The sequence below is a fragment of the Galleria mellonella genome, unplaced genomic scaffold (assembly GCF_026898425.1).
Source record: "Galleria mellonella isolate WM207_F2 unplaced genomic scaffold, CSIRO_AGI_GalMel_v1 utg173, whole genome shotgun sequence".
Lineage (NCBI taxonomy): Eukaryota > Metazoa > Arthropoda > Insecta > Lepidoptera > Pyralidae > Galleria > Galleria mellonella.
In genome coordinates this window covers 8,034,738-8,050,640 of record NW_026442016.1, presented here as the reverse complement: position 1 = coordinate 8,050,640, position 15,903 = coordinate 8,034,738, and the positions used below count along the sequence as shown (strand labels likewise).

General features: G+C 28.9%; 1 protein-coding gene across 1 annotated transcript in view; it reads left to right on the top strand.

Moving 5' to 3' along the window:
* The window catches only part of LOC113515424 (chaoptin-like), a 34,607-nt gene extending 19,236 nt beyond the window's left edge, over nt 1-15,371 (top strand). The window contains exons 2-5 of the mRNA XM_026899620.3: nt 9,602-9,814; nt 9,903-13,025; nt 13,108-13,400; nt 13,860-15,371. Coding sequence (XP_026755421.2) covers nt 9,664-9,814; nt 9,903-13,025; nt 13,108-13,400; nt 13,860-14,432 — 4,140 coding nt within the window. The 5' untranslated portion in view covers nt 9,602-9,663 and the 3' untranslated portion in view covers nt 14,433-15,371. The remainder of the gene's footprint in view (nt 1-9,601; nt 9,815-9,902; nt 13,026-13,107; nt 13,401-13,859) is intronic.
* The last annotated feature ends 532 nt before the right edge of the window (nt 15,372-15,903 follow it).

Here is a 15,903-nt window from a genome sequence, read left to right as displayed (position 1 = left end):
ATAGAGAACTTACAATGTAGGTTCATGCAAATATTAGGTGACCTCGACAATTTAGGTGAATTAGAGACAGTCCGATGGCAATCGTATTTGTTACTTAAAGCATCTTATATAATATATACATTTTAACAAGAACTATTAACTAACATCCCACATTTAATTCAGAAGTAAAACATAAAATTATTTATTCTTGTCCTATAATATTATATTAGCTTAATTTTACTTTGAATACAAATAAAATTTGTATAAATCATTCAAATTTATTCAGCCGTTTTAGCATGATTAAGTAACAAACACCCAAACATCTTTACAACTCTCAAGTTTATAATAGGTAAGATTAGTAGGATTTCCATATAGACTAACTTAATGAATTACAGAAGTTCGCAACATCATGTATGAAATATTATAATCTTATTTGTCTGTATTGAGAATAAAAAGAGAGTTGGCATAGATAGTTATAGTTTTTTCCGAACTTTTTTCACTTTTTAGTTTTTTTATTTTCCAAAGCAACCATATATTTTCTGATGGTAATATCATACACAAAACAATAATATTATCTATTTAATTCTTTTGATCTATTGTATCAATATAGCACACGGCATGATATTTTTATGTAATAACTATCAGTATATCTTACGTGTGTTTTATTTGCGAAAGCTCGACTAGTTTCGGGACCATCCTGAACCTTTAGTCACCAGTAGTTATTACATTAGAATATAATGCATACTTACGAAACTTTTAACAATATAACGCGTCGTGATAGTGATTATTTATCCGCCGAATGATTTTTCATAAGCGACGTTTTCAATCAATTAATATTTTTATCAACCACACCGCAGTCGCGGTTTTGTAATATGTACATAATATACTATTTTATTACATGGCGAAGCAGTTGACTTTGTATAGAGGCTACCATTATGATAATATTTAAATTTGTGACATTTTTGTGAAATCCTGTGTATAACTTTCAAAGTCGTTAGTTTATCACTATTTATGAATAGACTCTACTTCTGTCTCAAACAAGTAATCTTTTAACGTAATCTTTAAAGCGTTCAAAAAACAGTAATTTCAAAGTCATTGCGGTAAATTTTACTAATATTATTGTCTTATACAAATAAGCACTAAATGTTTTTCCACTTATAAGATTCCGTACTAGAAAAGTAAATTGAAACCTTTATTATATATAGAAAAATAAATTATAACAAGTTTTAGTTTTATTTGCAAAAAGAGTTAGATAAGAAATGCTTTAAGCAAAATATCCCTATGAATGGCTAAATTTGCACATTTTAAAATAATTATTTTTATAAAAAATCATATCAGAGGGAGACTTTGTACAAAAGTCGTTTGCTTGAGTATCTCTGTCCCATTCTGTGTGGTTCAAACGTGAAGCAGATGTGTTTGCATGGCTGTGTTTCAGTCTAAAAGGTGGGATATGGCGTGAATTTACAGGGTACAAAGGCATAACACCTTAGTCCTCAGGAATGGCAACGCACGGACGAAACAGGCGAAACAGTCTTCTCTGTTATGGTACTGCTCATGTTTATAGGCGACGATTACAACTTTCCATCAGGTGGGCCGTCAGCTTGTTTGCCATTCTAAGTTGCATAAAAAAAATATATATTGTATGTACTTGATATTTGTACGAAAAGCTTAGGTTAATAAAATAAATTAATGTAACAGAAGCAATCCAAATAGGGTTAAACAATACTTTTAAGCATTACCAAAGCCACATAAATAATGATTTCCACAGATGGGCAGCTTTCCATGCCGCTGAACGGGCTGTATTCTGATATTTTGGCACAGTCTAAAACGATTGGCACTCTTTATGCTGACATACTCGTACAATATCACATACACCAAACCTATATGTAAATTATTTCAACCATCAACGTTAATTTACAACGAAGTTAATAACAAAGTAATTATATTATGTTAGTAGAGATAGAACATACATCGAATATTGTACTAGCAAACCCTATTAATGTTCAATTCAAGCTTGTAGCGCACCATACGAGTAGAGCTGAAGTAGCGATGCGTACGATATTCTCATTATAAAGAAGAGGTATTGAATTATTACTGTATCTAAAAGCGGTATATAAATATACCTAGAGATAGTATAGATAAATAAAAATTCGCTTTATTTAATGTTAAAACCGAAAAAAAACCACTAATGATCACCTGAGTAGTAGAATAAAAGTTATAGTGTAGGTTGTAGGTAAATCTACAACTTGCAATAATTGGCTTCTAAAATCTATAGCTTACAATACTTGCCTTCTGAACCTACAAAATGCTGCAATACTTGCATACTAATTCTACAACTTGCAATACGTGCCTTCTAAACGTATAACGTGTAGGTATTATGGAAATTCTGATATGAAATATAATAATAAGGGACGGAATAAAAATATAATGTGTCACCATTCCTTTTCATGTCTAAGATATCGTAAGAGACAAATATGGAAACAGTATTAAGTTATTAAACTAAATCTAAGATAGGGGCATTGCCCTTGTAAACTTATAATGGGCAATCACCTTAATAATTACACTAAACGTCCTCAGACCGATAACCCTTAAATTGGTCAATTCGATGGACACGTGTATTTTCCTTCTATCAGATGATATTATTAATATAATAGAAACAATTTCAGTTATAAAATTCATACAAGTTGGTCTAGAAATTTTTAAAATTAAAATATTATTTGAACTACCTAATCTAAAATATGGAGGGAAAGAGATAGTTAGTAATGGAGACTGAGAATCCCATTGCTAGCAATATACCTAACCAGCTCGACCTCCACGCGGTTCCCCTGGAAACTATCATGGTTAATTCCTAATGAATTTACAATGATAGTTTCCAGCTCTTCAGCTTTCCAGCTCAGATCGCTAACTGGCCTGTTTTCCTTTCCATCGATCACCCTTCACTGGTGCCCCGCCAGCGTATACCGTTAGCGCAGGCGGGGTTCCATTTTCATCTATAAAAAAAGCCTAAAATATGAAATAATATATATTAAAAAATTTTGAATTTGTAAATAAAAATCGTCTGAAAATGTACCTTTTGAAAGGCCACTCATATTTATACCGTCAAACAGCTATGCTTGTTTCGATTTAACTTAGTCCTGTGCAATAGCAATGTATGAGGTATACTTTGGGTTGAATATAACAGTGTAACTCGCTTGTCATTTCAAGTCGCGTAAAAATAAATATATGACAGTAGTAATTTCTCGCACAGGAGGGTTCGCGTAACAACTAAACAAGAATAATTAAAAGTTGTTTAAACTAGTATCTAATGTCCAGAAAATATATGCCCGATAAAATTTAATTAGAGACATTAACAATGATGAATAGCCCGCTGCTCTCGGCATTAGCGTAATTATATTGTGATTTCTGTATAATCGTATGATGAATGGGCTTATGGCAACTTCTACTTCTGTTGAATTGCTGTAATATTAATTCCAAGTCCCTACTAACAGCTTTGTAGCGTCGTAATAATGATTTAATCTAATTTTGTCTTTCACATCTCTTAACAAGATTTCATTTTCTTGCCTTTTAAGATTGGACGTAAATGAATTGTAAACAATTGCTCGTAGCGAGATTGGTGATTGGTTCCTTCTGCTTTATCAAAATTAACCAATTTATGTACATATCTTTGAATGTCACGAAGTTTAATTATCTAACTTAACTATAATAGTGTGCATGGATAAGTGGAACAAAAAAACAAATTATGTCAGAGTTTTTGATTGTTACCCATTTATTAACTTATAAGCATTACCTATAAACTATAAACGTCCCACTGTTGAGTATTGACCTTTTTCTTTAAAAGCAGATTAAAGATTACGTACTCTACTATTATCATAATAACCAGATGGCTTAGTATAGTGTCTTATTTTGACATTTTCTACTTTTTTGCTACTTACTACCAGTGTAAAAATATTACTCTTTCGTGTCAAAAGTTTCTAATCTCTTCGGCATACAGAAGACTTCTGATATAAACTCTTGTGCTGGTAATCACCTTAAATGGCATCATGTGAATAATATAAGATATAAGTTACATTCTTACTCAGTAAATATAGACAAGAATGCAAGTACCTAACTACTAGTATATTTAGTTTTAAATCAGGCTTAAGCATTTTGCATACAAAAAGTTAGCACAATATATGTTTTCAAAATAAACTTCATTTTTTACTAAAGTCTATTTTATTCATTCATGCTATTCACAGATGTAATTAATCTAACAGTCATCGCCATATTTGCACGTCAGCATATTGATTTGGAATATTCTCGACTAAAAGTGTAAGGAATCGATAATGCCTTTTCCATGACTAGCATAAACTATTGGTTAGAGTATCGATTTCTAACCTCCACGTTCAAATAAAAAAAACTACAATAAAATAGAAATAATCTTTATTTAAATTAACTTATTTGCAAGCTCTTTTAAATCATCATTTTTTAATCATAAAAAAAGGTAATTATCTTATACATAAATAAATTTCCAATTTAATTATCAATAATGAATAGTCAATTATCAATATTATAGTGAAATAGTGATAACTGACTATTTATTATTGATCATTTTATATTTATATGTATGCTGTGACTGTAATTAAAATTGAGTTTTATTGTCCGCATTTTTTTTGACTTATTCAATAGTCCGGCTTATAAGCGTCCACTATAGCCTATGGATGTCTACAATTACATTCAAAAGAAACTTCTTAATAAGCTTATACTTGATTTTGAAATGTGTTTTAGGTTATTTTTGTTCCCTCCCGAATTAATCTCATATGAATTTTGTATTTAATTACATTCAAATTGTATCATATCTGTAACTTACAAACCCAATCTGGCAACCATTGTGGTTAAATTATAGTGAATTTTCGTTAGACAAATTAAGTTTTTTGGTACTCAAAATTAACTGGAAAACGACCCTCCGAGTAACAAGGCCTATGTACCTCGTTATTGTACCTTTGTTGCTTATTTCGTATATAAATAAGAACTCGTTTGTTTTAAAACTATATCTATATTAATATTTGTTTGTAATAGATAATCTTATATATATATATATATATATATATATATATATATATATATATATATATATAGTCCAGGCTTATCTACATGCAAAACGTTGGAGCACTGGTTATGTATAAATCTAATTATTTTCCCCGATTTTATCTATTTGATCGAGATTTGATGAGATTGATTGATCGAGATAAAAACTGAGATACCCAAACTGAGATGTCCTTCTCTATCTCAAATGCTATACGTATACTGAACTTCATAATGACTGGTTCAATTATTAAGGTGCCAGTAGATAAAAAACTAATTTTCACGTTCATCATTATAACTATTCTGTGGACATAATAAAAAAATATTATGCAGTACAATGGACAACATTTTCTGAAATACAAACTGAAAAAGAAATTAATACACTTTCATTATACATAAAATACACAGATATCCAAAAATAAGTAGCTACACTCCTAAAATATACAAAGGTTTTATGATAAAATACAAGTTCGTAACTCAAATATATAGGGAAACATACTGCCACATCATTAAACGGGGCGCCTTCGAAGTTTCCTTCCTCTTTAATAATCGAGTTTTGTGTTTTTATATTATATACGATAAAAGAGAAGTTTATATCTTATTTACAAGTTGAAAATTGTTTGTACAGATACAATTTGCATGTTTACAATAAATAAATATTACTAATTCAATTTTAATCATATCCATAAACAGTAACAATAAAGTTTTAATTTTTTCCTCTGAACATCGCTATTGATGGGTATTAAATATGTATATATTATTATATTTACGTATAAATTGTTCATTTAACAGATAATAATATTGAGTAGTTTTTAGGGGGAAAGGGATTGTTAGCAATGGAGTTTGATAGCTCCATTGCTGGCAATATGCCCTGTCAGGTCGACCTCCACGTGGTTCTCCCTGGAAACCATCGTGATTAATTTATTGTTAGATGCGTCACGATGGGCTAACTGACCTGCTTCATCGTCACCTATCATCTCTCACTGATGCCCCGCCAGTGTAAACCGATAGCGCAGGCGGGGTTGCCATTTCATTATCATCCATTAAAAAAAAATATTAAGTAGTTTAAACATATAGTGAATATTTTCTTGTTCCATACTTTTTAGGAAATGACTTTGCAGTAATCGGATTTTAGCTTTTGAACGTCTTTTTTTTAACAAAAAATTTATAGGCATATGTTTTATTTAAATTTAATAAAAATTTATTAAAATTGTGAATTTTTTCAAATTAGTTATATTAGTCATTTAAATTAAATAATTTATGAAAATTGGTATATCAACAACAAAATGTCAACAGAATATTTCTAAATAAGGGTTTTGTTATATATGAGAACAAATTAAATGCTTATTCACTGAATAAATTGAATGAATGAATAGGAAAAAATACTGAGAAATGTATTCATTCTAAATTGTTATTAACCAAACAAATAGGTAAATATATTTTTATTTGCATCTCATACCGCGATATTGAAAATTAGATGTAAACAAAATTCGGATTTCGCTTAGAAGTAAAAAAGACATATAATCTTAAATTGTTTATTGCTTTTTACGGAACCCTCTTGAAATCCTCTCGAAACGTATTTCAAGAGTTTGTAAATGAAAAATTTTAATTAAATCAAGATAGATCCTTTCCGTAAATAGCAATAAATTTTCTCTCACTCTTTCTCTCTTTATGCTCTCAAAAAAGGCAATTTATATTGTAATGCATAACAATTGTTTATATTTTATTGACTTTACACTATTAATCAATCAAGTTATTTTTATTGTCATAAATATAGATGTCGTTAGTACATTAAATATTGTATTTTATGTAAAATCATCATTGGTAAACAAATCTTATTGCTTACTAGTGATCCGGTCCATCTTCGGACGAGTAGATATAATTTTCAAGAATAATATATCGCCTAAGTATATAAGCTTATGTTACTTGCTGATAGTGTAGTTTTCTGTAGATCAAAGGAATTTATTAAATTGGTTTAAGAGTTTCTGAATTTATCCTTTACAAACAAACAATTAAAAAATCCTCTTTTGGTACAATATTTATTTCATTGATAAATTATTGCCATGAGATATATTTCCATAACATTAAACCAATTAATCTAAATGACAGACAAGCCTACCGCTTGCATCCTGCTATGTTGGATTCTAATATGATTAGCGAAATGTGGGTATATATGTTAAATGTGGGTATTTATGTCAGATACATATGTTACACAAACACAACAGTTGATAAGTGCCTCTGACGACACTATCAGCTATTGTCGTGCACATATTTTTTCTTCTAATTTCATTAGTATTATTACTTTTTAATCTAAACTGATATCAGTTAATTTTCCACTGTTCTGTTTTGCCATGTTTTAAGGTCTGACCAATTAGTTCCCTTAGTCGAGAGAGAAAGGAAGCGATGCTATGATAATAGTGTAATTGTTTATCTGTTACATTTTTCTATTTTTTTCACGGCATAATTACATTTCTGTTTTGCCAAAGATTGACTGGGAGAGAATGCTATATAGTATTAAGTCCGCCTTTTGTACCAGCCATTTTTTTTTAATACAGTCAATAAATAAATAGTATAAAATAAATGAAACTTATTAGTGACAATAACCTATCTGATTACCATACGTGATATCGTAATATTAAGATTTTGTTAACAAAAGATACTACGATTGTAATTGAATTAGTATTGAACTAACCTCATTAAAAGTTAGGTCAAAATTGCCGAAAATACTCGTAATATATCTACAAAAAAAAATCGTCGAATCGAGAAGCCCTTCCCTTATGATGTCGCTTGAAAAGGAAATAAGTAGGCGTTTTTCGAATACGTGTTTCCTGCGTAAATTTCTATTAGAAAAATATATATGTGCATAATGGCGTCATTAAAAATCGATTATTGACTTGTAAACCGAAACAAACGAATGTAGTATAAAAACGTTAGCTGTCCCGATGAGATATTTTCTACTGGGCAAGTTTTTGGCGGGAGAGCGAGCTGCTATTCAGAAAAGTTAAGCCCGGAAGGTAATTTTGTTCTTTATTATTTTTCAGTGCCCTCGGGGCGTTTCGTCTAAAATAGAGGTTTCGTGAACAAATCGATTTTTAATTTGGCTTCCTCCTTGTGGGACTAACCATATTATAGGAGATTAAATTTTCGCTTATTATTTTCCATCGCAATTTTTATTATGCTGCTCAAATAATTTAACGTACAAGATTTGTCTGTAGCCTATTTTCATCATTATAAGCATAAAGAATACTCCATTATCTTCATAGATTACGGGATAATAACTTTAAATTCAGTTGCGTGAAACTGTGATTGATGTTTATTTATAATAATTTTCGTATTCAAGATAGGTTTACCCTATCATTATAGCTTGGCATATTCTCTAAGTATATAGACTTAGACTAGACCTAGGTAGATTGATTAATTTAGCAAATTGGCCATAAAAATGTAACAAACCAGATTACCGATCTTCTTTTGCAATGTGTTCTGTTTTTCGTTTTCAACAAACAATTTATATTAATCTAGAAAGCTATTACAAGTATATTGCATTACAATATTTAATATTGTTCAGTTGAGTAAAAAAAAATCCTTAATTTAATTGTAAATTCCTAGCAAAATTTTTAAACAGACTTCTGTTAAGCGGTACAAATAATATTTTTTTTTATTCTATTGACACGAATAAAGCATAGTAAAGTTTTATAGACGTAAGGGGTATTTTGTATTGACGTGTGTGCGCTGTAGCAAACAAATCTGTGTTCTGTTATTATAAAAATATACACCGAGACATATCGTCAACCCTACAATCAATCACTCCTACAACCCTTCAAATAAGTTGCAAATGAATCTATAAATAGAATCAGTCGTCGTCACCATATTCTTATGAACTCATTATTAATAAATAACGATTCTATAGATTTATTTGCTTACTGCTTACTTATCTATGGGAGTTGGGTTTAATTAGCTCGTTAGTTTTTATGAACTGAGTAAAATATTACTAGCTGTTTAAGGACTTACTTATGAAACTAAACATTTTTATCTAGAGATATGGGTAGTGGAATAATACAAAATATAGCCTCTCATACTAACTTGACAGCTGGACACCATGATAGCTAATACTGCGCCAAAATTAAATCCTTGCTCTCAAACTTTTGTTCCTTTTTTACAATCAGATACTTTTACGAGTACTTCTATAATAATAAAATCTTAACATGTAATGAAAATACAAAATATAACAATTAGAAGATAATTTTTGATATAAAGTATTTTTATAATATAATTTCTGCTAGAAACAAAAAAAAAAGTAAAACAATTATTACATTCAATATATAAAATGTATAGGAGCATTTATATGTTATAATATCAAACTCAATATTAAGAAACAGAAATTATAACTGTTGTTTATTTGTATATAGGATATACAAATAAACAACAGTTTATAATTTCTGCTTATAATACTCTACTTAGTTTAAAAATATAAACTAAGCAGACATTGTACTATAACATTATTTTACTAGACAGTTAAAAACTAATTGCAACAATATACATTAATTTAATATTTTTGTTGTAGAAATTGAAGCCATATCCTGGGACACCTAATGCACAATGTCATTGAAATGACGTCGAATCAATATGGATATATTTACTCGAATATCCAATGGAAAATGTGGAATATACGCATTTCTGATCATCATCCATATTCAGATACTGCAAGGAGAAGAACAGTCACAATGTCCAAGTTTAGCAGAGAACCCAATTTGTCCATGCTATAACTTCAAAGAAGGTGAAAGGCTCTATTACGTATACAACTTATATTCAATCTTATTATTTGCAGCTTAAATTATTCTAATTATTATTTATTTTCATTTCAGGTCTATTTTTGGAATGTCCTAGTGCGACTCCGGGAGTGGTAAAGAATATTCTGTCGAAGATAAAAGGATCAATACAATCATTATCTATTTATGATTTAGAAAGTTCAACTACAGAACTGAAAGCAGAGCTTTTTCCATTAAAAATAAAAATATCCAATTTACAAATATCACAGTCAAGCATAAGTAAAATTAACCCTGATGTCTTTACATCTCTTCGTGATTCATTGAAGTCTCTGAGCATAATTTCCAGTAAATTAAGTAAAATTCCACATGAATCTTTCTTCGAATTGCACAATATAGAAGCCCTTGATTTACAACTCAATGACATCAAAGATATACAAGCAAATACTTTTCGAAACCTAAAATTGAAGAAACTTAATTTGAAAGGAAACAAAATAGCAAATATTTCAGAAAATGCGTTTTATAATTTAGAGGAATCATTAACTGAATTGGATTTGACAGAAAATTATTTAAATACATTCCCTCTAAGACCGCTGGGAAAGTTGAATAAATTAATCAATCTTAGACTTGCTTGGAACAAAATACATACGATACCTAGTGACATAGATATTACTATACCAAATTTACAGAGACTAGATGTAAATTCTAACTCATTTACTACAATAGATAAAAACTGGTTTAGATGTATGCCAAAACTAAAAACATTATCGTTTTTTAGTAATCAAATAAATAAAATAGATGATGAAGCATTTATTTCGTTAAGTGATTTAGAAACAATTGACTTAAGTCGAAATAAAATTATAAGTGTCGATAAAAATATCTTTCAGAATAATCGCAAAATTCGCACAATAGATTTAAGTTACAATCACATACATCTCATCAAAGGTGTATTTTCAAATCTTCGTTTTCTTTCTGAGATATTTTTATCGGAAAATAATATCCTTGAAATAACAAATGACGCATTTGAAAATGCTACAAGTTTAACAGTACTCAACTTAGAACATAACGCTATACAACAATTACATATGAATTGTTTTTCATCTTTACAAAATTTGACTCAACTTCACATGGGAACAAACTTTTTGAAAAAAATCCCGCGTAACATTTTTCAATATAATCATAAATTAGTGACCTTAAGTTTAGATAATAATGAAATTAACGAATTAGATGAATTGGTATTTGATAAACTTAAAGAATTAAAAGAAATACGTTTACAAAATAATAAATTAGCTCATATTAAACGAAATGTATTTAGTCCATTGCCGGATTTATTAGAACTACATTTACAGAATAATGTTATTCAAAGTATAGATTCACATGCATTTATAACACTTAAAAATCTTCAGCATATTAATTTGCAGGGTAATCGCTTAACAACAATTGGAGATGTATTTCCAAATAGAAATTCATCATTAGTCTCTATTCAACTCGGCGTAAATTATTTATCGTTATTAAAGAATAGTTCTCTTAGAGGGCAAGTAAATGTGCAAATAATGTGGCTCAGCCAAAATAATATTAAACTTTTGACTTCTAACTTGTTTAATGATTTGTTAAATATTCAAAGGCTGTATTTAAAAAATAATAGTATTGTACATATAGAAAATAAGACATTTATGCATCTTAAAAGGTTAAAATTTCTAGACTTAAGTAATAATAAACTAGTAAAATTGAGCAATGAAACATTTTTTAAACTTGTGACATTAGAAGAACTTCATTTACAGTGTAATTATATAAATCAAATAGCAAAAGATACTTTTAGATATTTAGTTAAATTAAAAGTATTAGATTTATCACAAAATGAAATTATTGTTCTGGACTTGGATATTTCTTCTCTTGCAATAAAACAGCTTCGATTAAATAAAAATTCAATATCAATAATTGAATCTGACTCACTGAAAACTCTACCAAATTTAAGTGATTTAGAAATGAACAATAATCTTCTAACATGGGAAGATATCATTCAAGTCCAGATACCTGGTTTAAAGTCCCTAATAATATCCAAAAATAATTTCATTCATTTGGAAAATAAAACATTTTCACATTTACCATCATTACAAACTTTGTCATTGGAACTATCGAACATATCCCAATTGCCTCCAGCTACTTTCATCAAAAATCAAAATCTCTTACGTATAAACTTAGCGTTTAACAATTTAAAGGATCTGCATAAAGATGTATTTGCATATACAACAATATTACAAGATTTGAATTTGAGAGGGAACAATTTTACAGATTTTCCTCATGTTGCTTTGTTTAATATAACTTCTTTAGAGGTATTAGATTTATGCCACAACCAATTGCATAGTATTGATTTTTTTAAATTTATAGGGTTACAGAATTTAAGAGTTTTAAATTTATGCGATAATCATATTTCAATATTAAATGGTTTTAACTCTCCGGCATTAAAAAATCTAATTACGTTAGATTTGAGTAAAAATATGTTATCAGTTCTACCTCCAAATTTTTTTCAACATTCACTGGGTTTGAAAGAAATCGATTTATCAGGTAATCTTTTCAAACATATACCAAATAATGGTTTATCTGAAGCCGTACTACCGGCTCTCACAACTTTGAATATGTCGACGAATTCCTTAAAACAGTTATTTCAATCACATCCAACGAAACAATTTCCTATTTTGAGTGAGTTAGTAGTAACTGGTACTAATTTAACGATAATTACAAGTAAGGATTTCGAGAATTTTCCGTCATTAAAAAAATTAATTTTAAGTAAAAATTCCATTGATAGATTATCACCCGGTGCGTTTGCAAAATTACATAATTTAGAAAAATTGGACTTAAGTCAAAATAAATTAGAAAATATTCCTAGAGAAAGACTTCAAGGGTTATATTCAGCAAGATCAATAAATATATCTCACAATACAATTAGAGAACTTGAAGAATTTACTCCAGATTTACAAAGTCTTCAGAAACTGGATCTTTCTACTAACCACATCACAAGAATAAACAAAGACATTTTTCGTGGATTGCAAAGTCTTACAGAATTATATTTAAGTAACAACTGGTTGTCAGCAATTTCTTCAGATGCATTTCGGAATCTAAACAAAATCTCATTAATAGATCTTAGTCATAATTATTTTGAAGTAATTCAGATGAAAATGCTTGTAACGCTGGAAACTCAATTAAGGACACTTTCATTCGATGGTAATTAAAACCGTTTTGTTTCTTTTTCATTATTTGTGATGATTACAAATTATCTTAATAATAGATTTATTTATTTTTACAGAAAACCCTTTAACTTGTAATTGCGAATCTCAAGATATATGGCGATGGATGCAAGATCACTACAAGATTGTTAGAAAAAGAAGTAGTAACTTACGTTGTGAACACCCAGAAGAATTGCATGGTTACAGTTTTATAGAATTGTCTGCTCAAAAGCTTTGTAATATTCCTGTTATAATCAGAATTGCTATACAAGACATACAAACATATTCTATAATTGTTTCTTGGCAAAATCGCAATCAAAGTGGTCTAAATGGATTTCAAGTAGCGTATTTTGGAGAACAAAATCCAAGTATTGTAAGTATGGTATTAACTATCAGTTGCTCTTAAATATAAGCTTTCTACACAAGTATAAAGGTTTAACCTTTTGTGATTAGATATATTGTGTTTTAGAATCCTAATAATGATGCCTTTTAATTTGCCATCTGTGTAATGAAACAAAATTATGTAAATAGCTAAAGTATCAGATCAAACATAGAAGCATTATAGTAAATTTTGCCTTTTTAAGTATATTCATGTAACTTCAATACCAACAAATATGTAAGCTAGTATTACAACAAGCATTTGAATACAAAGGCAGTGCATCACTTCAATGGACCATAAAAAATATTTATGTTTCTCGTCGGTGAATGTGAATTCATTTTAATATTACTTTTAATAACAGTTTTACTTTTTTATTTATTCTAAAATTTTATTTTCTAATAATATATTTCATTTGTATTAAATACGTTTACAAAATCAATATTTCTGTTGCAGATTCGAGGAAAATTTTTAAATGTCACAGCCAGATCAACAAGATTAAATCATCTAACACCTGGTTCGCGATATACTGTGTGCGTATTAGCTGTCGGTAATTTCGGGGCATCATCATCAACTGGATCATCTATTCCTGATGCCAGGATAGCTCCCTCACCAGAAAATCTCAATAATAACATATACGGAGACGAAATATTATTCAATCGCTTACGACCTTTTATGAACGATTCTGCAACAAGTAAATGCACTACAGTAACCACTATAGAACTATTTGGTGCTGCTTTAGATAGTCCGTTTTCTAATACATATATGGGGATTGCCGACATATTAACCAGAAGACTTAGTTTGGTTGTGGGATGTTGCATTGGATTTATAGTATTCATTGTATTAGTTTCAGCTTTAGGTTATATAAAAACAAAGAAACGTCCAATTGTTGCTAAAGCAGAAGTACAACAAGCTCCTCAATATATATCATATGACAATTTCAATACTCCGAATGTTGAAGTTCAAACCACAGACATGGATATAAATACTATTACAGATAAAACTAAACCGCAATGCAAACACGATTGAACGATACATGAAACGTACATAAACTTAGAAGAGCTTAAAGAAAGATACGAGTTCGGATTTTTCCAATTTGATTCCCTTATGAATAGGATGCCACTCACGTCGGGGTGAAACCTTTTATACCTTCATCGTCTTTGAAACTTCTTTTAGAAGTTTGGCAGACAGGAATGAATTATTGCAGCTACAAGCTATCAATAACGAAATGTGTGATAATCGAAAAAGTTTGCCGTCACTGGTTGTAACTTAGATGAAACAATTTAGCTGGTAATTAATACAAATGAGTCATTGCTGCTCCAATCCAACATATTTTATTTGTGTATGTTGATAAACAATAATCACTATAATTTTCAATTATGGAAATAAAAAAAAAATGAAATACTAATGATAGGATATGTATTTCATAAATTTTTTAAATATACATATTATTTTAGTTATTATAAATATTAAAAAAAAAATTAAACCAAAGGATAATTTAATAGGCTGTTATAATATGCTAATTATTTAATTCATTGAGAATTCCTCTGTTCATTACAAATAATTTTAATCTCGTCTATAAACGTCTAACGTTGTATTTTTTACTGTGAAATAAATAATTTATTGTGATTATACTAGGTAAGTGTACATTATTAAAATTAATGAACAATTGTGTATATTGAACATAAATTATGCCAACTTGGTAGATGTTAAATTGTAAAAAGTAATTACGAAAATTTTTATGTGTAACAACTATGAGAAGTGGATATTTATACTCTGACGAATTCAACTAAAACTATGTTAGTCATAAGTTAATAATAATGTATAAAATAACGAAGATATCAGACTCGATTAGCGTTATGAACTACTTATGTACCAACCTGTGTTGATATCTATTTTAATTCATCACAATCAGTTTAAAACTAGCATATGAAGACTGTAGTATTGGTAATAAAATTTTTAAACTTATACTATTTTCCTTATTCATATTATAAATATAATATTAATATGCTCTCCCTTTATTAATAACTTGCTTTTATCTGCAAGTTTATCTATGTGACCGGCATATGTTCAGTGACCGACATAAAAATACTCGTATTCTATGTCCTTCTCCAATCCATATAGTTTGTGTATTTTGTGTAATAGCAAATTTCACAGTGGTTGGGCCGTTAAGGCACTAAAAGGTAACAAATAGACGAGCCCACTTCCACATTTACAATATTAATAAAAATTATCATACATAGCATGTCTATTCAATTTTTACAAGATGATACAAAATTACAAAAAGTAATAAAAAGTTATCAACAACAGTTATAAAAAAAATATTAAATTATTTATTAATGAACACTTTTGTTAAAATTTTCGAACTTTCGAGTCTGTCACTCAAACACATCACGCTTAAACAGCGGAACGTATTTTAATATATTTGATAAATAAATAAAAGACATCTATTTATTTATCAACTATAATATCATATGTGAAATATTTTTGTGAATAAATA